The 26,006-nt window shown below is 40.8% G+C and overlaps 1 protein-coding gene across 1 annotated transcript in view; it reads left to right on the forward strand.

The window, feature by feature from the left end:
* ripor3 (RIPOR family member 3) overlaps positions 1-26,006 on the forward strand; it is a 220,421-nt gene that overhangs the window by 144,937 nt on the left and 49,478 nt on the right. Inside the window, exons 12-13 of the mRNA XM_060836005.1 lie at positions 20,414-20,543; positions 20,834-21,487. Coding sequence (XP_060691988.1) covers positions 20,414-20,543; positions 20,834-21,487 — 784 coding nt within the window. The remainder of the gene's footprint in view (positions 1-20,413; positions 20,544-20,833; positions 21,488-26,006) is intronic.

Below are 26,006 nucleotides of genomic sequence, written 5' to 3' on the forward strand. Positions count from 1 at the left end.
GACAGAGCAGAGAGGAGTGCCTGGGAAATCCAGAAATGTAGGACTATGTTGAATTTTGTTTTCAGACCCAGCTGATAAACAATATGATTGAAAATCTGGATGTTGGGTCAGAAAGCCTATGTAGAAGGCCATAACCAGTCTCTGGAAGGAGGTGAAGTGTTGGAGCATTTTGGGTGGTGGTGGAGTGTATCACAGGCTGACCTGGAGATGAAGTAGTTTGTGGAGGGGGAGGTCAGATAAGGGAGGCTTTCTGAAGAAGGATTTCTAAATCCACAACATTAACTGTGCTTTCCCGCCACAGATGCTTCAGGACCTGCTGAGTTTCGTCAACATTTTCTGTTTTTGGATAAGGGAGGGAGATTGATCTGGCAGCAGGTTAGCTCAGTATGGCCAAGGCAAAGAATGTCTATTTTTCCTTGTCGACAAGCAGTGCTGGAAATACATTTACAATAGGAAGTTAAAGAAAATTAGTCAGCCATTTAATCTTGAAGCCTCATCAAGGAGATCACATATCTTCAGATTTCCTGAACTTGGGGAATCCAATAATAATTAATCAAACAATTGCTAAAACTGAAGCATACATTCCTATTAACATGTTAGAATGAGTGCCTTATCTCTTAACAATAGGTTTTTCATTACATATTTCAGACCAAGTCATAGAGATGCACAGCACAGAAACAGACCCCTCAGTCCAACTCGTCCATGCTGACCAGATATCCTAAACTAATCTAGTCCAATTTGCCAGCACTTGGCCTATATCGCTGTAAACCTTTCCTATTCATTTGCCCATCCAGATGCCTTTTAAATGTCATGATGTGGAGGTGCTGATGTTGGACTAAGGTGGGCAAAGTTAAAAAGCACACAACACCAGGGAGAAAGAGAGGACTGCAGATGCTGAGATCAGAGACGAAAAATGTGGTGATGGAAAAATTACAGCTGGTCAGGCAACATCTGAGGAGCAGGGGAGTTGATATTTTGAGCAACGTTGACTCCCTTGCTCTTTGAATGCTGCCTGACTGGCTGTGTTTTTCAAACACCACACTTTTTAACACCAGGTTATAGTCCAACAGGTTTATTTGCAAGCACTGGCTTTGAGAGCACTGCTCCTTCATCAGGTAGCTGTGAAACAGAATTTATAGTAAATGATTAGTGTCATGAAGCTGAAACGATATGTCAAATAACCTTTAGATTGCTGTTCAGTCTTTCATCTTTTAGAATAGGTTGCAGGTTTCGAAACCTGCAACCCATTCTAAAAGATGAAAGCCTTAACAACAATCTAGGTTTATTCAATATATCATTTCAGCTGCATGACACTGTAATATTTTGCAATAAATTCTGTGTCTTATGATCCTTTTTCACAGCTAGCTGATGAATGAGCAGCCTTCTGAAAACTAGTGCTTCCAAATAAACCTGTTGGACTACAACCTGGTATTGTGTGATATTTTTAACTTTTAAATGTTGCAATTGTACCAGCCTTCACCACTTCCTCTGGCAGCTCATTCCATACACGTACCACCCTCTGTGTGAAAACGTTGCCTCTTAGATCCTTTTTATATCTTTCCCCTCTCACCCTGAACCTATGCCCTCTAGTTCTGGAATCCCCTACCCCAGGGAAAAGACCTTGTCTACTTACCCTATCCATGCCCCACATGATTTTATTTAATACTGTCTCCCAAAAAATACTTTCATGTCCATCCTGGGGAATTAGCATTACCCCCGAATGAACCTTAGAGCAGTACCAATATATTGTGCTATCAAACAAGTCAGGAGAGACATTTTTCTTTGCTTCATCCAAGTTGCACCTAAAATCCATTAGTAATCATGGTTAAACAACATTTCTTTTAATTTATTTCTTCTTTGCTACGTGATGCAAAGTTCTGTTAAAGACCCGACCACACTATAACTAGCAATATCCGTTATATTGCAAAATTATTTTATGTGTAATGTAAAAGTACCCATTTTTCTATATCTGATTTGGCTTCTCAGCTTAAGGAGTTCCAGATCAATATTGCCACCTTAAGGTAATGCTTTGTTATAGCAGCAAGTGACACACAAACTTTATCCAGAAGAGATTGCTTTTTAAGCAGTATCATCACCTTACCTTCCAAAAATATCATTTCTGCTTGTATATATGAAATAATGCTATGAAGCATCACTTGGATATGTTTCTCTTCTAAGTATTCTTGTACTAGAATAGCATAAATTATCTTTTTGATAGAAATCAACTCTATGCTGGTTGTGAATCAATAGTCCTGTGGAAGTACTGAGCTGTGCTATGCTGGCAGGTTTCAGAAACCTTTTCCATATTGCGGGGGTCTGTTTTCCACTTTAAGATTGGATGGATAATTAACACTTTCTGTATAATTCAATTATAAGTTTGGAAGTTTTGATTAAAGTGGCACATTTTTAAGCAACCAATATGAAGACCAACATTCACATAACAATCTGAGTTCCTGTTTGTTAGTTCTATCCTACTCATACAGTATGAGACAAGTTAAAATGGTAATGCAAAGGTATAGTCCGGGAGTTGTATAGGCATTAATATGGATCAATCCAGTCGAGTCCTTGTTTGATTCATTATATATGGTACTGGAACTGTAATATGTTGCTTGGAAAAATGAGAGCACATGAAATATTAATATGAGTAGGGAATCGGTAAGGAGGCAAGAAATATGTGCATGTAGCTTGATCATAGTTAGTAAGTTTGCAGATGACACCAAAATTAGAGGTGTAGTGGACAGTGAAGAAGGTTACCTCAGGTTACAATGGGATCTTGATCAGATGGGCCAATGGGCTGAGGAGTGGCAAAGGGAGTTTAATTTAGATAAATGTGAGGTGCTGCATTGTGGCAAAGCAAATCTTACCATTAAGTATATAAGTTCTGCTAAGGTCCTAGGGAGTGTTGCTGAACAGAGACCTTGCATTGCAGGTTCATAGTTCCTTGAAAATAGAGTCACAGGTAGGTAGGATAGTGAAGAAGGCATTTGGTATGCTTACCTTTGTTGGTCAGAGCATTGAGTATAGGAGTTGGGAGGTCATGTTGTGGCTGTACAGGACATTGGTTAGGCCACTTTTGGGATAGTGCATGCAATTCTGGTCTCCTTCCTATTGGAATGATGTTGTGAAACTTGAAAGGGTTTAAAAAAGAGATATAAGGATGTTGCCAGGGTTGGAACATTTGAGCTATGGGGATGGGTGAACAGGCTGGGGCTATTTTCCCTGGAACATCGAAAGCTGAGGGGTGACCTTATAGAGGTTTATAAAATCATGAGGGCCATGGATAGCATAAATAGACAAAGTCTTTTCCCTGTGGTGGGAGAATCCAGAACTAGAGGGCATAGATTTAGGGCGAGAGGGGAAATATATAAAAGGGACCTAAGGGGCAAATTTTTCATGCAGAAGGTGGTGCATGTATGGAATGAGCTGCTAGAGGAAGTGTTGGAGACTGGTACAATTGCATTATTTAAAAGGCATCTGATGAGTATTTGAATAGGAAGGGTTTAGAGGGATATGGGCCAAGTGCTGGCAAATTGACTAGATTAGGTTGGGATGTCTGTTCGGCATGGATGAGTTGGACCAAAGATCTGTTTCCATGCTGTACATCTCTATGACTGTATAATGATTTGTGTCCTCCTCCTTTTCCCCCACTCTATCTCCCCCTACCCTCTTGTATTTGGGTCTCAGCTTTTCACTGTGTGTGTTAAGGGCAGATATGAAGGAATGGAGAACTATATACCTAAGTTAGTTGACAGTACTAAGTAGAGTGTGTTAGACTAGAAAGTTGTGGAGCCACACTGATAGATTAAGTAAGTAGAAACACTTGTTGCAAACAGAGTTCAGTATCATTCACATTAGTTCCAAAGGGTAGATCAGAGTTTTTAGCAAAAAGTACAGGTTCAGTTACCATAGTGCTGCTGGACGATAGGACAGCTTTGAGTTTTACTGGTAATTGTTTAACCTGAAGATCATCACACCTCAGATAAAGAAAGAGGTTAACCGTCATGGTAACCTAAGGCCGAGTAGGAATTGAACCCAAACTGTGAATTGCAAACCCACCATCCAGTCAACTAAGCTAACTGACCCCCAAGATCAGAGTGGCCACAAGGTAAGAAGTGGTGGAGCAAAACAATTTAGAAGTACGAGTCAAGAATTCATTAGAATCTAGTGGGCATGTATTGCAGCAGTAGGACCCAAGGGACACCGAGAGTGTGAATTAGCATTCTTCATAAATCCCACTTTAATCATTGGATATCCAAACTATCAGAAAGATTGGTGTGTATTGGATGTTATAATTTTAAGAGGGAACTAAGAAATATATCAAAACTACATTGGTCAAAGTATTGAGTATAGGAATTGAGGTCATGTACAGGACTATTCACCAAGCTGGGAGTTTTTGTTGCAAACGTTTCGTCCCCTTTCTAGGTGACATCCTCAGTGCTTGGGAGCCTTCTGTGAAGCACTTCTGTCATGTTTCCTTCGGCATTTATAGTGGGTTGTCTCTGCCGCTTGCGGTTGTCAGTTGCTGTCCACTGCAGTGGCTGGTATATTGGGTCCAGGTCGACGTCAACAAACACATCGACCTGGACCCAATATACCGGCCATTGCAGTGGACAGCAACTGACAACCGGAAGTGGCAGAGACAAGCCACTATAAATGCCGAAGGAAACATAACAGAAGCGCTTCACAGGAGGCTCCCAAGCACTGTGGATGTCACTTAAAAAGGGGACGAAACGTTTGCAACGAAAACTCCCAGCTCGGCGAACAGAACCACAACAACGAGCACCCGAGCTACATATCTTCTCCTAAACTTTGATCATGTACAGGACGTTGGTTAGGCCCCTATTGCAATATTGTGTGCAATTCTGGTGGTCTTATCAGAAGGATGGGTTTATGAATAGGAAGGGTTTGGAGGGATATAGGCCGGGTGCTGGCAGTTGGGACTAGATTGGGTTGGGATATCTGGTCGGCATGACGAGTTGAACCGGATGGTCTGTTTCCGTGCTGTACATCTCAGTTACGCTATGATTCTAGATAAATGTGAGGTGATGCATTTTGGAAAAGCAAATCAAAGTAGGACTTAAACAGTAACATTCCAAGGATTTAACATGCATACTGACTTCCAAACAAAATCACTGTTTAAGAAATTACTAACAAAAATCAACAGCATTGAATTCCTCGACTGTATTTATTGATGGAAAAGATTGTATTTTTTCTGAGAATGTCTTGATTTCAAGTTCTTCAAACAGAATTGAAAATAGCTTATTTGAAAATCCTTTTGTTAATAGTTTAGAATGTGTTTATGAACTAGTTACTGGATTGCTGAATATCTCGTCTTTAAAGTTTTTATAAATAATTTTATCTGTGAATACCCCTGTTTTCACATAGTTCATTGTTGTCCTCATGTCTCTGTCTTTAGTTTGATTTTTTATGTGTCCATGCATTCATGTGAAATACCTTGTAATACATAGCTATATTAAAGGTGTTATATAAATGCAAATTGCTATTGCCATAAGCTTAACTTCTTTCTGAAATGTTTTCTTGTTGGTTACTGAAGAAGACTGAAAATGTTAACATTCATGAATATTTTGAAATAATTCATTCTTATTATCCCACTTGCCAATTATTTTAATTGTAACTGATTGCTGATTTTTATTTGAATGTTATACCGCCTAGAGATTTCTTATTGACAGGTTTTGTTCCTGCTACCATTGATTAAATTTCAACCGATTAATATGTCACTTCAGCTATCACTTGTAGGAGTAACATAAAGATTTGATATGGTGTACATAATCTGTAATGCGCCTGTCTCAACTGTAGAACTGGGCCATTTCTGCATTTGTGTCATGGCTTTGCCCCATGTGATTCAAGTTAGAATTTATACTGCATGCTGCTGTGCCTTAGGAAGTGTCTGAAGGTATTGGAGAGTGTGCAGAAGAGATTCATGAGAATGGGTCTAGAGATGAGGAATAAGCTACCTTTTATAATTGATAGAGAAAATAGGACTGTTATTCTTGGAATAGAGAAGGCTGAAAGGAAATCTGATTTAGTTATTCAAAATCATGTGGGGTTTGAATGGAATAGATGGAGAGAGACTGTTCCAACTTAAAGGAACAGTTACCACTTAAATAATTTGCAAAAGGTGCAAAAGTAACATGCAAGAAAACTCATTCATGCAGTGAATGGTTGGGGCCTGGACTTCACCACCTGAAAATTCTGTTCAATTGAGACATTGAAAAGGAAGTTAGATAGTTATTTGAAGAGAAAAAATGTGCAGGGTTATGAGAAGACAGCAGGAGAATGGCACTAAATAACATGTTCTTTCGGAGAGTCAGTGTAAACACAATGGGCCAAATGGCCGCTTTCTGCTCTGTAACAATTCTGTGACTCTGAGACATGTGCAATCATGTAGTGGGTGGGAATTTGCTGGTGGTTGCAACCATCAGTTAACAATACAACATTGTTAATAATTATTAAGCAATGTATGAAAGACCTTCCTAAACAAACAAGAAGACTCAGCATAACACCCACGACATTCTTGCCAACTCTGGTTAATCAAAACCTTGTCCTAGTTCTTGTTGCAACCCTTTACTACCCGCTCCACCCAAATGTCCTCCTGCACCACACACATACCTATTATTAATGTATGTCCTAGGTACCCTCTGCTTCCCACAAGTCACATTCAAAGACTTAATAACTGTGTGCACATAAGGCCAAGAGACCAACTTCATGGTTTAATGAAGTCTCCCTGCAGATTCTTCTCCATGCCTTCAGGGAATGGCAGGAAGTGCTTTTTTCACACAGATGGAAATAAAAGACCCTCTTGCTTATCTGAAGTGTCTGAACTAAGATCACAGAGAAGGTAGGCAATGTGGAGTCTGTCAGAGAACCTGGGTCTGCTGCGGGAAAGGGATGTGAGATGCTCTGTTCTGCCAGGTTAAATACCACAGTCGTGTGTTACCAAACGGTCTCTCATGGTATCATTACTTAATGTATTTGTCCGAGTGGGGAGCTAGGTTACTGAGCTATGACCATCCCCAGTACCATATGGTAATTGAAACCAAAGCTTGCAGCAATTAGGCTCCTATTAACACATGTCTGATGCATGTGGGCTGCTACAGGTTAGGTGTCATTTAAGCTTGCATGTTGTTATGCAGGATAAACAGAACTGCAATGTAATGGAAAAAGCAAAGACCAGAGGTGGAGTGCTGGACATGAGGCTGCTCACTGCTGCAGGTAAAGAAACAATGTAGACTGAAGGAGATGACGGCAGCTGAGCAATCAGAGGGCGAGGCTGGAATGGCCAGGCACCAAGAGTGAGAATGCATTTCTTTGGGCACAGGAGGCACAATAGCAAATGTGATGCAGTCATAATCCATTCTATTCTTAATATGTTTCTTTATTGCTTCACTATATGTTCAAGCAATGCCCAGTCTAGCCCACAGTCAGATCAGAAGACTAAAGACTCCATTCTCTGGAGATGATGATGCCACTGACTCACAGGATGTACTGTAATCTGTTTCTTTCCTTAGTGCAGTAGAACCCACGTGAGTCATAGATAGTTGGCTTTTAGGTTAGGGAGCACAATCCAGTGAGCACATAGTGTACACTTCTCAGCAGCTGACTGAGATGACAGCCCGGGCTCCTGACACTCATAAGACTGCTGGGGACCCGGTCCCCGATGGGTCTTACACTCAACGGCTCTGGTTGTGTCATCAAAACCCTGCTGAGCTTACAGTAATGGTTAGGGGCACATGAAGCCCAGATGCTGGAGGTCATGTGTTGCTGTGCCTGGGTGTTAGGAGAGTTCTGCCATATCTCAAGTCTGTAAATACATGCCTTCCAATATGGAGAGGCTTGTGACTGCCCTGAGAAAACAGGTCCAACATATGGCTCAAATAAACTCTGTCCTGCATTCTCTCTCTCTAGCTGCAGGCACCATTTAGCAGTAGCTAAGGCATGAGAGGTGACCTTTCCCCTCAGGACCTGCCAACACCAAACAGATGAAAGAGGATAATAAGGCTCCTTGTCAGTGTGGTCTCTTCTCAACCCCTCTGCCATTGACCCCATTGTCTCAAGGCTCCAAGGAAGATCGCCCAGATCCCAATAAGTCAGAAACCTCTGACATGCAGAGTAATTTCACCGCAATTATCAAAGGTAATGTGACCGGGCACTGAGCAGAGACCCTCCACATCAGCTGCTGATGTGAGGATTGCATCAAGGTGTAGTGGTCAGAAGTGAAAGCCTAGGACTTTATGAAAAGAAAATTGATGTACTAAAAATATTCACTATGCCACAAGTAAATGTTGCACCTTATCTTGTTTTCTCGTTATTTATATAACATTAGCATCATTTTTTGAACTAGCTTCTTCAGAGAGCTAAATGCAAACCACATGGTTGGCACTTATTATTTTCTCCACATGGCAGGAGTGTATTACCACTCCCCTGTGACGATCAATGTTATGTGTTTGCAGTTAATCTTTTATTAAGTGTTCTTGTTTGTGTCCAGTTTTGCACGTGTCAATTCTGTGCATGGTTGAACATGAGTTCAACTGGCCCTGTTTATATGCATTGTCAAGGAGATTGTCTAAGATTACCCTCAACAGAGATAGTTGAGCTATTGTCGGGGCTCCTTCTTCAAAGACCGCAATTTCCCCTCCAACATGGTCGACGATGCTCTCCACCGCATCTCCTCCACTTCCCACACCTCTGTCCTTGAACCCTGCTCCTCCAATCGCCACCAGGAGAGAACCCACTGGTCCTCACCTTCCACCACACCAACTTCTGGATACATCGTATCATCCTCCGTCATTTCCGCCACCTCCAAACAGACCCCACCACCAGGGATATATTTCCCTCCCTTCTCCTATCAGCATTCCGGAGAGACCACTCCATCCGTGACTCCTCATCAGGTCCACACCCCCCACCAACCCAACCTCCATGTCTGGCACCTTCCCCAGCAACCGCAAGAAGTGCAAACCTTACACCCACACCTCCCCCCTCACCTCCCTCCAAGGCCCCAATGGATCCTTCCATATCTGTCGCAAATTCACCTGCACCTCCACATACATCATTTACAGTATCCATTGCACCCAATGTGACCTCCTCTATATTGGGGAGACAGGTTGCCTACTTGCGAAACATTTCAGGGAACACCTCTGGGACACCCACACCAACCAACCCAACCGTCCCGTGGCTGAACACTTTAACACCCCCTCCCACTCCTCCAATGACATGCAGGTCCTTGGCCTCCTCCATCGCCAGACCCTGACCACACGATGCCTGGAGGAAGAGCACCTCATCTTCCGCCTAGGAACCCTCCAACCACATGGGATGAATGTAAATTTCTCCAGCTTCCTCATTTCCTCTCCCCCCACCTTATCTCAGTCCCAACCCCTGGATTCAGCACTGCCCTCTTGACCTGCAATCTTCTTCCCTACCTCTCTGCCCCCACCCCCTCTCCTGCCTATTACCCTCACCCTCACCTCCTTCCACCTATCGTATTCCCAGCACCCCTCCCCCAAATTCCCTCCCCCCTACCTTTTATATCAGCCCGCTTGGCACACCAACCTCAATCCTGAAGAAGGGCTTATGCCCGAAACATCAATTCTCCTGCTCCTCGGATGCTGCCTGGCCTGCTATGTTTATCCAGCACCACATTTTTCGACTCTGATCTCCAGCATCTGCAGTCCTCACTTTCTCCTATTGTAGGGGTAATCAAGGACATGTAATTATGGTACAGGATTTGAATTTTCCCAGTCTCATCAGACTGATAGACATGTCCAATTGCAAATCAAATATTCTGAGGAATAGTAGTCATTGATGAGTTTGTGAGACAAAAGTCTGCTCCTTTTCTGAGTGGCAGAGGAGATGTATACAAAGGCAGTATCAGTAGCGAGTCTACCCATGGTTGGGTAGTTATGCTGAACAGTCAGTGTCCAAGTAGTTACCTTACTCTGATAAACTGGTTGTGCATGACATTCTCTCTGGCATCCTCTACACATCTCTCCATGGCCCTTGCATCCAGTATAGGGTCATGCCTCCTCCTCCTCAGGTTTATCCAATTCATTCTTCTGATTTAAGATGGATTGCTGCTGCTCCTGAAATGATGCTGACGTACACATAAATGAAGTGAAAACAATACAATGTGCAACATCTACAGGTAATGTAACGAACATTTTTAATACACCTAGGACTTCTTTGTGCTTTCATAAAATTCTAGGTTTTCTTGTCCTGCTGCAAAGGTATACTTCAATACATGGCCTAGTTGTGCAGTGTACAGCAGATCACTGCTGTTAATGAAAGACTATACGTTTTGCAGAGCCCCTCCAGTCTGATTAAGGCAGTGAAATAACATTTCAGCACACCATTTTTTTGTTCAATGATGGTTCTGATGGATGCACAAGGTGCATTGGGCTCCCTTTTCATCCCTCACTAGTCTCATCAAACAGATGAGAAGGCAAAGCCATTCCTACAGCCATCGGCTCCTCCTAGGGAGTTTTAATGTCCACAAGTGCATTTGAAGACCTCTCATACTCTAGGGAAATGTGTGATGGCCCAAAGCCTGGCTGCCTGGCTGTCTTCATCGGTGGAGTAAATGACGATAACTCATATGACAAAAGAGGACATTGAACATCTCTCGTGTACCTGTGTGTGGCAACCTGTGAAATGCTTCACATGTTGCCTGTGGTGAAAAAAAACCCTCACTGCTATCACTTAAATCAAAAATCCATTTGGCTGTAGAATCCCTCATATCTTTGTCGCCACTTCCCTGAACAGACTCAGCCATCTTGGACATTTCATGTGCTTAGTTTTAGACCTGGAGATGAGTGACATATCAGTCCAATTGTGCATACAGAAGGTTCTGTGCATGTACACTTTGTGAAATGCCCAGTCAGCTAAAAACATGGCCATACCCCAAAGGCACAATAAATAAGAGTAAATGGGACAGAGTGACCTCACAGACAGTACTGGCAGAGGTACTGCGCATATCTATTTTGCACATTTGTACTGAATGTTTTTGTGGTATCATGTGACATTCTCAAGAATGAAAGTCCTTCCAAGTTACAAGTGCCATTGGCTGTTCCTAGGGAGCTCTACTGATGATCTCTCACACCCTTGAGAAATTATGAATGCATGTCTGCTGACCATCTGCTCACTCTGGTTCTGCCTGCTGCTGCTCTTGCTATTGACGACCAATGACAGCTTTCCTTTCCACCATCCTTTCTTCCTACCCCTGAGGTTGCAAATATATTATATTTATCAGATCCATAGTGAATTTGTTAAATCAGCTGTTTGAAGATGGCGGGCAATGGTATTATTATAACCAGTTCATAGGTGAGGTCCCTCAAATTGTTATGGTTCCGGATGGGATATCTCAAACTATTAGGCATCTGGATGAGGAGGAGTGAAGTAGCCCCCTTTGGTTATTCACTGATCCTTTTAGTTGATCACAGCAAGATTCAGTTTAAAAGGATCCCTTCCTTTGTAAAAACCTTTTCTCCTGGAACTCATTGTTTGTGAAGAGTGGATAGCTGAATGCTCTGACCATTGCTATGGAGGTCATTGGTAGCACTGATGCTGGTTGTTGAACATATTGGCTTTGAGATGCTTGGCTGTAGGTTGATTGAAACCCGTTTTGTCCCGAACACATTCAGCAGTGGCTGGCTGGCTGGCAGCACTCAGAATGAGAGAGTTTTTTCCTTCCTTAGATTTACTTGTAACACAGGGGTATTAATTGGCTGCTCTCAAAGCTGTGACCATCACTGCAATTAGTCCACACATTGGATTATCAAGCCACTAACGCAGACTGCCTGAGGTTTAATCTCACTTTTAACCCTTCTCCTGTGTATTCTTGAATGGAAAATTACAATTATGTCCCTTGCTACCATTGCTCTGTTTTTTTAACCTTCATGTTTGTAATCTGAGATACATGCAGAGAATTACAGTTCAGTTTGTAGTGCATTTTTTCCCTTTGAAGCTTCTTTGACATCTCATATGTATGACATTGAAGAATCTCTCCAGGCAGTCACTGAATTCACAGATGCAATGAACCTTTGTCTATCTGCCTTTTTTAAATAAAATGTTCATATTGTTATTAAAGTTCAACAGATTTAGAGGTGATCCAGAGTTATGATCTACGTTTATGACAACATTATCATCTTGTGTTCATTTCGCTCATACATACTGCTGCTGAGCAATAAGGTACTCAATTCTTTCCATGGGCCATAACTAAAACTCTTCCTTTTTAGACTTGGGCACCTTACAACATCACCATTAATTTGAAATAATAGTCAGTGGTAGACAGATATCACCATCCATGTGGAACCGATTTATAACCCAACTTGCTTCTGTCACCTTTAAGCTTGAACCCCTTAAACTTGGCCCTTCGACTATCACTGTCATCCAAGACAGCATGCCCTTCTTGTTGTGCATTTCTCCACAACCCTCAATGGGTTAACATCCCATTTCACTTAATTATCTGTTGCTTTATTTGTGGTCAAATGCCTGCATGTCTCACTTTGTGGCCTAACCTAATACTTCCACCTCTGTTTGTCTCTGCCTCTCAGTCTAACCTGACAACTACTTCCCTGTGTCACAAATTTCCAAAATAACAACTGCTCAATGCATTTGAAATTGACAAACTAGACATGTGCACATCCTCTTTAAACAATCATGAAACCAGTGCCCAAAGTTTATAACTTAAATGAAAATTAACAATTTATTATTAGTGATATAATTTTAGCAGAACACAACAAAAATGAAATGTGAAATATAAAATCTAATTCATATCTATGAAAGCCTTTAATCATAAACCCCCATTCAGACAGTTAAGAGATAAAATTGAAAAACAAATAAAAGAAAAATAATTTGCCAGTTCGAAAACTATTTCAATGATGAATACCAGGCCATTATGAAATCCTTGATCAATGAGTTGTATTACAGTCTCATAGGACTGTATACCATGCTTGAATTCCAAAGTTACCAGCCAATGCAAACAGCCTCAGCAGACTTTGAGAATTATTGATTGGGATTCTCTTCTCAGAATATTCACCAAGTTGATAACTGGAGTGAAACCAGAGGGGTTGCAAAACAGAAGTAGTACGGTCCAGAACTTTTTAAAACACAAAACTGCCTGCTGCTCAAAACCTACTCAGAACCTATTCAATGTTTTGGGTGCTGCAACCCTTCTTCAGGATGAGTTCTGAAGAAAGGTTGCTAGATCTAACTCTGTTTTCTCTCCATAGATTCTGCCAGCCCTGCTGAGGTTCTCCAGCAATTTCTGTATTTGTTTCAGAATCAGTTCACCCTTTTTTCCATATTTAAAAAAAAATTCAACATTCTCTGTGGTTGGTTGGCTAGTATGGTTGACAATTCAACTTCCAATCAGCTGTCAGCCCCTGAAAATAGTAATATCTCAGTGCCAAATCAACTACAGTGTCCTGAGAGCAGTAATTAACCTTTTCTTTCTCTTTCCAGGCCAGTTCCCCACAGTAAACATCTGTCTTTTTTTCTCTCCTTTTTTGAGAAAAACAAGCTGGTGTTCAAAGCTCAATTCTCAACTTCAACTCTCAGTTCCAAATCAAAATTGAGAAAAGTAAAAGAAAAATTCTCATGGTTGAATAAAATGTATTAGAAGTAGGAAGCTGGCAATCCAGTATGGTTGACTTTATCTTTATATTAACTCATTATTGGGAAACTGAGATATCTTTTCCAGCCTAATTAACTCACCCCGTCCACCACATTTCCTATTCTTACAGACTTGAGAAATACTGCAACAGTAATGAGATCATTATTTTATACTATGTGCAAGTTATACACATATATAGACAAGAACATGTATAAATATAGACAAAACCATATAAATGTTAAGGCACAGAAAGCGTCTAATCATCTCATTGTATCTGTGCTTGCTGAATAAACTAGTCAACTTTTCTGATTTCACTTCACAACATTGCAGGTTACAGTATTTTAGGTGCAGATCCAGTTTCTTTTAAATGAGCTGAAAGTTTCTGCCTCAACCACTAAACTGGGCAATGATTTTCAAACATCTACCACTTGAGTGGAAAAGCTTCTCCTCATATACTCTTTAATTCTTATATCAATCACATTAAATTGTGTTCCTCTGTTAATTGACTTCTTTGCTGGGAGAAACAGGTCTTTTCTGTCCACTCTGTACAAACAAATCATTACTAACACACTTAAATATTATCTTTAAACTCCTCTCAGGAAAACAGCCTTTGCTTATTCAATCTTTATTCATAGATGCAATTTTTAAGCCCTATGAATATTCTCTCTCGTGAACAATTATGTTCTCCTGGTAATGTGGTGAACACAATTTACACAAAAACTGCAGCTGTGGCCTAACCACTGTCTTATATACATCCAGCATAGCATTTCTGCTTTTGTATTGAATATCTTGTCCCACTGAAGAAAACATTCCATATGCATTATTTACCAATTTATCCACTTGCCCTGCCACCGTCAGGGATTTGTGGACATGTATCCAAGGACACTCACTTCCTTTACCTCTCTTAATCTCCCCCTGTTTACTGGTATTCTCTTTCTTTATTTGCCATCCCCAAATGCATTCCCTGTGCTCTCTGGATTGAATCCAATTTGCACTTTTCCACCCTCAACCATACCGTTGATATTATCCTACAGTCCTCTTTACTATCAGCTACAAGGCAAAGTTTTGGAATACTTGCAGTTTTCCCAAATTCTCCCACACTTAATTCTAAATCATGAATACCAAAAACAGCAAGGGATTTGACTCTAAGATCACAGAGCACCACAGGAAGATATTTTCCATTCACAAAAGTATCCATCAACCATTACCCTTTGTTTCCTGACACAGAGCCAATTTTGGAAACAACTTGCCACATTCCCCTGTATCCCATGGGCTTTATATTTTTCTGACCAGTCTGACTTTGTTGGTATTGTCAAATATCTTATTAAAATTCATGTACACAACAACCCGTCACTATCCTCACCAACCATTCCTAGTTACTTTGCAATAAACAAAATTAGTAAGACTTGTCCTTTCTTTAGAGTTTGCACATTCTCCTCATGTCTGTATGGGTTTCCGATTTCCTCCCAGAGTCCAAAGATGTGCACGTTAAGTAGATTGCCCATGCCAAATTACTCATAGTGTTCAGAGATGTGTAGACTAGGTGTGTTAGCCATGGGAAATGCAGGGTTACAGGGATAGGGTATGAGGATGGGTCTGGGTGGGATACTTTTCAGAGGGTTGATGCGGACTTATTGGGTTGAATGGCCTGTTTCCATACTGTAAGGATTCTATTCCATAAAGGATTATGTCCTTTAACAAAATTATTATGTTTATCAATGATATTTTGTCAAACTGCTCATGAGCTGTCTCAGTGAATTTAACTGTTATCATGTCCTGTCCTTTTAAAATCACTGCACTGAAAGTGGTCAGAACTAATTTAAATAGAAATTATAACAGATATTAAATTAACGGTCCAAGACAACAGCCAAATATTTTTAGATTACTTTGTAAGTTTCTAAAAATTTGACATTTTGAGCTGTGATTTTACTTAAATATAGTAGATAGCAGTATAGGACTTAAAAATAAAGTTAACCTACACTGCTAACTGACACAGCAGTGAATCTGTACAGTTACTGCCTTTGCTGCTTGAATTCATGTATCTCTGGACATTGGATTGCATTTAGGAAAACTTAACAAATGGCAAAATTCACAACTGCTCTTGGAGTAACCTGTGTGGGAGACCTTACAGCACAGAAACAGATGAGTACATAGTTTTTACGTGTAGCCTTGCAGTACATCTACAATAGTGAATAGAGTGGGTTCTTTCTTGATTATATGTTTTACCGAGATCTGTCTCTTGACTAAATTTTAAAAATATAAGCCATAAGTATTACGTTTGCCTGAAGCAGTATTTTATTTTAGAACAATAAGACAATGCTATTTTCTGGGTCTGTAGATTGTAAAGGAGCAAAGATGGCCTTTAGTCGAGTTGTATGCTTTTCTTGTCAGATATGGGGGTTCAGGGAGACTTTACACATTACTGAGGATTATGTCTGCAGGAAATATCTTTGGTTGCGAATCCTATCAGATTGAATGGATCTGCCCATGTTTCCTACTGGTCTATTTCTCAATGGGGGCGGCACAGTGGCTCAGGGATTAGCACTGCTGCCTCACAGCATCAGGGTCCCAGGTTCGAATCCAGCCTTGAGCGCCTGTCTGTGTGGAATGTGCACATTCTCCACGTGTCTGCACGGGTTTCCTCTGGATGCTTCGGTTTCCTCCCACAGTCCAAAGATGTGCAGGTCAGGTGAATTGGCCATACTAAATTGCCCTTAGTGTTAGGTGCATTAGAGGGGAAATGGGTCTGGGTGGGTTACTCTTCGGAGGATCGGTGTGGACTGGTTGGGTCGAAGGGCCTGTTTCCACACTGTTGGTAATCTAATCAATATTGACCATGTTAGTGAATATTGCAAGTTAGATTAGATTAGATTACTTACAGTGTGGAAACAGGCCCTTCGGCCCAACAAGTCCACACCGACCCGCCGAAGCACAACCCTCCCATACCCCTACATTTACCCCTTACCTAACACTACGGGCAATTTAGCATGGCCAATTCACCTGACCCACACATCTTTGGACTGTGGGAGGAAACCGGAGCACCCGGAGGAAACCCACGCAGACACGGGGAGAACGTGCAAACTCCACACAGTCAGTCGCCTGAGGCGGGAATTGAACCCAGGTCTCTGGCGCTGTGAGGCAGCAGTGCTAACCACTGTGCCACCAAAACGCCCATAAGTTAATCCTAATCATGACTGTGAAATACAAGTGATGTAAATTAATGAGCTGTAAAGATGCATCTTAATTTCTGAGGTCACAAGCACTTTCCGAGGTCCCATTGCCTGCCCAATGTTCAGGAGCTGTTCACACCTTGGCCTGTAAAATGTCTACCAATATGATTACATGCAATATTCTCTTTCTTGGGTACTGTGGGCATGGAGGTTTCTCATTGTTTCTACCACGCATACATACAACCTCCCAATGTACATGCAGCAAATGGCTTGAACAGCATACATCTGAATCTGGTTAACAATGTATGCCAACATAGAAACATCTCATTACCCTCTCGATCAGAGGTCTCTAAGTTCCATTGTGTTTGAGGTACAGTGTCCAAATATTATGTTGTTTGCTTCAACTGCTGAACAATCATATTACTGAGGAGCTGCTTTGTATCTGATATTGCCAACATTGACTCATTGGAATTGGTCCCACTGGATCCAAGCACATAAGCTGTCATCATGTATATGGCAGCTGCACTAATAGCTTCTGCATGAATGGATGACAAAAAACGTGCAGCTGGAAGCTGAGAACAAGGCATTTACCTCCAGTGGATGTGGAGCCACCTCCTAATATCGAGGCTCTGGCTGTAGATTGAGAGTATGGTGCTGGAAAAGCACAGCAGGTCAGGTAGCATTCAAGGAGCAGGAGAATCGCGTTTCAGGCATAAGCCCTTCATCAGGAATGTGCTGTGCTTTTCCAGCACCACACTATCGACTCTGATCTCCAATATCTGCTATCCTCACTTTCTCTGGCCATAGGTTCCCTCATTATGGAGCAGAGATGCAGGAGAACCACAATGGATCAGGTTCCCATACAACAGTAGCCAAAGGATGCTGCTTAGTCCTTGGACACACCAAGGCTTTGTGATGGATGTTGAGGATTTATGAAAGCTGCATTTTGGTGACTAAAACATGAGGATGTTCTTCAGACAGATTGCACCTGTAGCGTCGACTGTAGCTCAGCGTCACCAAAGCAACACAGACAGGACTTCTTTGTGAACCTCATTCAATCAAACTGAGTTGTATGCAGTTGCCTTTCGCTGGCAATGTTTGATGTTGATGAGGCCAGCATCCCCTATGTTAGCCTAACTACAAGAGCACCTTCCATTTTGATCTTGCTATGCGTTTCCTGCGTTATGGAAATTAAGTTTACCAACTAATGGGTGCCTTCACAATATTTAATGCTCTCTCATTCAATCATGACAAAGTTTCATGCTATGGGTGGGCATTATGGGAAGGGTAGCTATTGCTCAGAAAGGTTTAGGACATAATGTGGCATGAAGGAAGGCTAGCCTCTATACCTTAATCCTTGACTTGCAGCTAAAATTAAAAATGCTCACATGGCTAATGATGATGAAAAATGAGTACATATTTACAATTCTGATTATGCATTTATAGCACCACTTAAGTGCTATCAGAGGTTATCTTTTCCTTGCTAGTACAGCCCTAGTGTCCTTAATGGGGTAGACAGAACCTGCCCCATAGTGGAGTCATTTGGCCTTACAGTTAATGAGGCTGGCAACAAGCAATACTGGCAGGATTGCAAACGGGTTTCATTCCAGAGTCCGTTCTCAAGTCAAATTGTACACAAGTCATAACACAATCCTGAGCAATGAAACACAGCTGTTTGTAAGTACAAAAAGTATTTGTTTGCTGGATCTGTAAAATCACAACCATATAATGGATTGTGTTCATATTTAAAGACTTTCATAAGTTCAATGTTTGTAAATTGGAGACCACTGTAATCCCCGTTAAGAGGCATGTCACTGCTGTCTCATAAGACCCTCATTTCAACGCCAAGATCTTTGTTTGGAAATGTGATGAATTGCTCGATGTTGAGAAAGACCTCACCCAAATTCACACATGATTCACCCAATTCATGTGTGACTCACCCTAATTCACATGTGATTCACCCAAATTCACACGTGATTCACCCAGGTTTCTTCCCATAGCTCACATTGTTCAGGCCCCAATAAGATTGTGGTTTTGTCAGACTATCTAGTAATTAATCTGATGCAGCAAAATCAGTCAGGAAGCTGTTTTTACAAAAATGTTTTATTGATTTGTGACTTATTCATGTGTGACTGATTTATTAAATTCTATATCACGTATTTGTATTTCTAAAATTATTTGATAAAATGCCATATGATGTTGAGGAACATATTAGCATGGATAATAACTCAGTCAATTAAGTCCATTTGCCAGCCAACCAGATCCTGTTTTTTGGGTAGTACAAGTCATTGTTTCCTTTGAAATTTGAAATTCATTCATTAACCTCAATAAGTGCATGATGCATGATGATAGCTTGACTCTTATCACCATGACTCAAGTTTTATAGTATTAAGTCTAACTCTCAATGAAAGGTGGAAAAAAGCTGTTCATAGCATTTTCAACAGTAGTTTGTTGATCCTAAGTACTTTCATTATACAGGTTGTTCCATTATAATGCGTGTTTTGTCAACGTGAATTCACCATAATATGATTGATGAATTGGGCGCACTGTTTCTAAAGCACAAACTTTTAAAACATATGTTGGCTATAACACAATTACATCACCTACACTTTAAACACTGTTTCTAAAGCGCGATTTTTCTATAACACGGGATTGCACAAGAACGTAACCATCGCGTTATAGAAGAACTGGCTGTATCATTATTAATACTTGCTTACTTTCCACAACCTAACATTTTCACAGTTGGGGATTCAAATTTACAGTTTCATTCATAGCTTAAATTTGATGTTAAAGGATTGACTGTGTTTCTATGTGAGGGCATGAATAGAAATTCTTGTTTTTTTTTGAGAGATTAAATATTTAAGGGAATTTAAATGCAATGAATGACTTTCATGAATGGAAATATTATTTTGTATAGTGAATTCTGTAATATGTATTTCAAATGTTATTTCATTTCAAACAAGTTTACCTATGATGGATATTTGGAATTGGCATGGACAATGTATTGGGCAAAGGCTGATGGATTAGGGGCTTGGTCGATCTTGAGTTGTCACTAAGTTTGCATAGTGATTATTAGGCAACATGGAAATGAGTTCACATGTATTGACATGGGAAGTAGCTGGGACTTTGATTTTATTGTCATGTGTACTCGCAAGTACAGAACTACACTGAAAAGTGCATAATGTCACCAAACATGGCACCAGCTTAGGTAAGGAGTATGAGAAGTAAGTGCTAGAAGTATTAACGTTAGGAAAACAACCAAGATGAACTTGCAAAGAAATGAGACGAATCTTTCAACTGCCTGCCTCAGCACTTGCAGCACCTGCCACTCCCTGACTGAAGTGGGTGTATCTGGTTTAACTCTATCCCGTGGCCACACACCCCCTCACAAAAAAATCATCACACTCCTAGAGTGAATATCATGCCACTTAGGTCACTTTTTCCCAGAGGCAGATGCACTGAGCCAGGAAATGTCCAAACTCGGGCTATCCATATCTAGGCACATATGCCAAAATAAAACATTTTTCTTTCAGCAAGATCATGCAGAAATCTATTTGGATTTTTTGTATTTCAATGCCGGCTTTTAATTTCTCTCCTACACTTTGCTTTATCACAGTCCATTTGATAATGATGACGTTTCAGTGACATCTGGATCAATCTCCAGATTCTCTTTGCCGAGTCGTAAAGGCTCTGTGTATAACTGGACACCTCCGAGCACACCGAGCTTCAGGGAGAAATATCTATCTGTGAGTATTTCAACATGCATGTGTCATTGCAATTAACAATACACCTTTAGCAGCCTAAGATAAGAAGTCAAAATTAATCATAAGAGGAAATTGCTGCCAGGCGTTGACTGTTAAGTGTAGAGAGTATGATATAGTCTCGAATTGACATGTCTTGTATGAACTAGCATGAATTGCAAAAGTGAATATCTAGAAACTGTATATGCCTCAATAACTTAATTTGGTGATTTTTTTTAATACTGTTATTGTGAATGGACGTATTAATCCTCTATTTTCTATTCTGTTGAATGCAGCATATTGGACAAGAGGATACACTACCTTTATTATATCATGAAACAAAAGGACATTTTATCTTTAATCAATTAGGAAATGGACACCACAATACAAATTTGTCATCTGTACCAGAAAATGAGAAATTTTACAATTATGCAAATACAGACAAACGAAGAAGCAGTCATTCCACTAATAATACTTTTGCAATTCAAGACCCATCTATGGAATTATCGTATAGCCTGAAAGGAGGTATCCCTACAGAAAGGGCTGTACCATCACCTTATGTAGAATCGACTTATCCAAAGCAAAAAGATTCAATACCAAACAAACAATTTCAAAGTTGTTCAGCAATGGCAAAGTCTGCTTTGCACATCAAACCACACTTCAAACTACAGCAATCTACTGGGAAAAGTGCTGAATGGAACTCAACTGGCCATATCAGGAATGCAGATCTTACCAAACCATTAGGTCCACAGAGAACTTTGACAGTATTCAGCACACAGAGAGACAGCACTTTGATGTCTTCTGGAAAGAACATAAGGATGGAATTTATTTCAGTAAATATAGGGACCATACTGCAAGAAATATTGATTATTCTAAGGACTGATCAAAGAAATCACAAGGAACTTCAAAGACTGGAGCAGCAGATTCTGCACTTCAGAGATTTTCTGAAGGTATAGTGCTAAAGTTTCTTCAACAATTATGTTTATTTATAAATCCTCAAATTGAAATTAATATTTTGGTATTTTCAGGAAAAATACAGGTTGGGAAGTATTTCATTATTTAATAAAATCATACTGATGCCCCTTTTATTGCAAAATCTTAAATAGCCTATAAAGCTTTCATTATCTTGGAATCAGAATTTGCATGTTAGTGTCAATGTGTTCTTGAAATATTCATATATTACCAGAATACATTCACGTCCAGAAACTTGAGGTCAGAGCAGAATCACAATTAGAAATATATCAATTTGCAGTGTTGGGAGGATAGATTTAGTGCATTTGGTTGAAGGTGAGAAACGGGAAGGGTATGATCATGTTACTTGGGGTATTCTTTTGGCCTCCAAATATTGAGAGAAAAATGGAGAAACATGTCTGTGAGGAAATTATATGGATGTGCAAGAACTAGAAAGTCATGTTGCTAAGGCACTTTAACTATCCAAATATTATTTGGAATAATGTTAGAGGGTAAGGAAGGGAAAGAATTTCTGAAGTGTGTTTAGTACCTCCTTCATCAGTATGTTTTTGGTCCAACTAGAAAATACATATTGCTGGATCTGCTGCTGTAAGATGGGTTGGGTCAACTAAACCAAGAATTGTAAGGGACAATAAGGGAGTGATTATTGAATCACATGATTTAGATTAATGGAGAAGAGTGAGGAACAATCTATGATAGAACTTCTAATTTGGAAGGGGGTTAATTACCATGATTGAGAAGGGATCATGTCATGGTAAGATGAAACTGGAAAAATCTGTAACAGAACAATGGGTAAGCTTTAAGGGAGAGATATGTCAGACCCAGACTAGATACATTCCATCAAGGGTAAAAAGGAAGGGAGACAGAAAAAAAAAGGCTCTGTGGATAATAAGGGAGATAGAAGTTAAGGAGAAACAAAACAGCAGGATATATGATGCATGCCAGATTAATATCTTCAAGTAGAAGTTAGCTCAAAAAACAAAAGATTGAGCGGCAAGGTGAAGATGAAAATAAGGCTGTCAAAGATAGGGAATGAGAGTACGATGGCAGTCAATACAAAAGGGAACCCAAAAATCTTCTTTCTGTGTTATTAGAGATAAAGTAAGTGACATCTACTTCAAGGTGGGCAGAGCAAGGTTAGAATACTTAATGAGTATTTTGCATCACTATTTACTAAGAAAGAGAATGCTAACAAAGTATGGGTTCCAGCAGAGATATTGGAGGCCAGAAACAGTATGAAAACTGAAAGGGATGGAAAGGCTGGCTATGGTTCGTGTACTCTGATCAATTGGTCCAGATACACCTTGCATCCTGGGTTGTGATAGAGAAAGTGGGAACTGCAGATGCTGGAAATCAGAGTTGAGAATGTGGTGCTGGAAAAGGGCAGCAGGTCAGGCAGCATTTTTTGTAAAGTTAATGAACTGTTCAACCTCCTTGTGGGAGCATGAGGTAGCGCTGATACAGTCATCGATGTAGTGGAGAAAAAAATGGGGAATCGTGCCAGTGTAGCTGCAGAAGATGAACTGTTCCACATATTCGACGAAGAAGCAGGCATAGCTGGGGCCCATGCAAGTGCCCATGGCTATCCATTTGGTTTGGAGGAAGTGAGAGGATTTCTTTGTGAAGTAGATGAACTGTTCACCCTCCTCAAGGGAGCAAGGGGTAACGTCAATAGTCATCGATTATAGTGGAGGAAAAGATGAGGAATGGTGCCGGTGTTCTACTTCCTGCTACTTCCTCCAAACTAATGGGGTAGCCTTGGGCTATGCCTGCCTATGTGTCAGGTATGTGGAACAATCCATCTTCCGCAGCTACACCAACATCATTCCCCACCTTTTCCTCTGCTACATTGATGATTGTATCGGCGCTACCACATGCTCCCACAGGAAGTTGAACAGTTCATCAACTTTCGCAAAAACTGGTCCTCACCGTCAACAACTTCTCCTTCCAATCCTCTCATTTCCTCCAAACCAAAGGGGTAGCCATGGGCCCCCATATGGGCCACAGGTTGGCTGCCTCTGTGTCAGGTATGTGGAACAGTCAATCTTTTCCTCAGTTACACAGGCACATTCGCCACCTTTTCCTCCGGTACACAAATGACAGTATCGGCACTATCTCGAACTCCGACAAAGAGTTTGAACAGTTCATCAACTTCACAAAAAATGCTGCCTGACCTGCTGTGCTTTTCCAGCACCACACTCTCAACTTGTGATAGGTAATGGTGCTGTCTGAGGATCTTTCGTAAATTTCTGCAGTGCGTCTTGTAGATAGTATTCACTACTGCTACTAAGCATTGGTAGTGGCGGGAGTAGACAGTTGTGGATGTGATGTGAATCAAGTGTCTGCTATGTGTTGGATGATGTCAAGCTTTTGGAAGTTGTTGGATCTCCACCCATCCAGGCAAGTGGAAAGTATTCCGTCACAGTCCTGACTTGTGCATTGCAGTTTTGGACTTGGGGGAGTCAGAGGATGGGTTACTTGCTGCAGTAATCCTAATTTCTTACCTACACTTGCAACTATTGTATTTATGTGCTTAGTCCAATTCAGTTTCTGGTCCCCAAGGATGTTGAGAGTGGAGTATTCTATGATGATAACACCACTGAATGTCCAAGGTGATGGTTAGCTTGTCTCTTTGCCTGGCAGATGTGTAAGGTGAACATTTTTGACCATTCTTCGGTTCGAGTTCGGATATTGTTCACGTTTTCCTGCATTTGGATGTAGATGGTTTCAGTGTCTGAGGAATGCAGATGGAGAGATGGTCATTGATGAAGCAGTTGAAGACTATTCAGCCTAGGACACTACTCTGAACAGTTCCTGTGAATATGCCCTGGAGCTGAGATGTTTGAACTCCCATTTTCTTTTATGCTCAGTGTGACAATAACAAGTGGTAAATTTTTCCCTTAATTCTCATTGACTCCAGTCTGCTTGGGTTCTTAGATGTCACACTCATTCAATGCAGCCTTGATATCAAGGGCATACACTGTCACCTCATTTCTTAAAGCTCTTTTGGTCCATGTTTGAACTAAGACTGTAATGACGTCAGGAGCTGAGTGGTCCTGGCAGAACACAAACTAGGTGTCACTGAGCAAAACCCTGCTGAGCAGGTTTTGGGCTGAAGACTTAAGATGGAAGAAGGTAAAGAGGCTGAAGATGTTTGGGCCCAGGACACTACATTGCAGACCTCTGTCAGTAACATCCTTGTACTGAGGTGATTGACCTCAAGCAGGTACAGACATCTTTCTTCGTGTTAGGTATGACCCCAACCAGAGTATTCACTGATACCCATCGATGAGTCTTGCTGGGGCTCCCTGATGATGCAGTGTAAAGTAATATTTATGAAGCGATTACTGTTCATGTTGCATTATCTCCACCCATTCTTCTAATGTCATTCACTGTCTGCAGGTAGAGATAAGAAGTTCTACTTTAGCTTTTGGAAAAAGCAGAGGAAGGACCTAGTAATTACATTTGACCAAATGAAGTTGTACTTATTGCATTTGTTCAATAGACTTTGTTGTCATCTGAGAACAGTGCCCTTTTGTAGACACTTTATGATAGTATATCCTCAAACATTGATCACTAGATAGGCCCAAGATAAAGCAATAACACAGGAAGATTAGTAGAAACAAAAAGCCATTACCCAGTACCAACCTTTAAACCAGGAGTCCATGCTGATAGAGGTGGCAAATACCTCAAGTTGGCAAGAGTAACTGCCTGGGAAAATATCACTGCCACTCGCAGTCAAATACTGACTTAATGCCAAGAACAGTCATTCTCACCACACCTCTGGAGGTCACCTCTTTTATCTATATTTTGACAAAGATGATATTCAGATGAGGAACTTAGGGGTCTGGTATTCAACTCAAGTTGAATGTTCAAGAGTAGGTTATTACTGAGGAGAAAGTGAGGTCTGCAGATGCTGGAGATCAGAGCTGAAAATGTGTTGCTGGAAAAGCGCAGCAGGTCAGGCAGCATCCAAGGAACAGGAAATTTGACATTTCGGGCATAAGCCTTTCTTCCTGAAGAAGAGCTTATGCCCGAAACATCGAATTTCCTGTTCCTCGGATGCTGCCTGACCTGCTGCGCTTTTCCAGCAACACATTTTCAGCTCTAGGTTATTACTGAGCAAGGAGATAGTGAGGTCTGCAGATGCTGGAGATCAGAATTGAGAGTATGTTGCTGGAAAAGCTCAGCAAGTCAGGCAGCAATCCGAGGAGCAGAAAAATCTTGACTGAGTTATTACTGAACAAGACACACTTGATGGTATTGTTAATGACACCATTCCATCATTTAATTTTGATTGAGGGTGACTGAAGGGGCTGTAATTAATCAGTTTGGACTTTTCCTGCTAACTTTGAACAGGACAGACCTGCCAATTGTATTGGAACAGCTAAGTGCAGGTTCAGCTAATTCCTGAGCACATCTCAAGTTCTATAGCTGGAATAGTAATTTTCTAGCAAGGCCATTTCAATTCAATAGCTATGTTTACATTCTCAGTGT

Source organism: Hemiscyllium ocellatum, chromosome 15 (assembly GCF_020745735.1).
Source record: "Hemiscyllium ocellatum isolate sHemOce1 chromosome 15, sHemOce1.pat.X.cur, whole genome shotgun sequence".
In the NCBI taxonomy this organism is placed as follows: Eukaryota; Metazoa; Chordata; class Chondrichthyes; order Orectolobiformes; family Hemiscylliidae; genus Hemiscyllium; species Hemiscyllium ocellatum.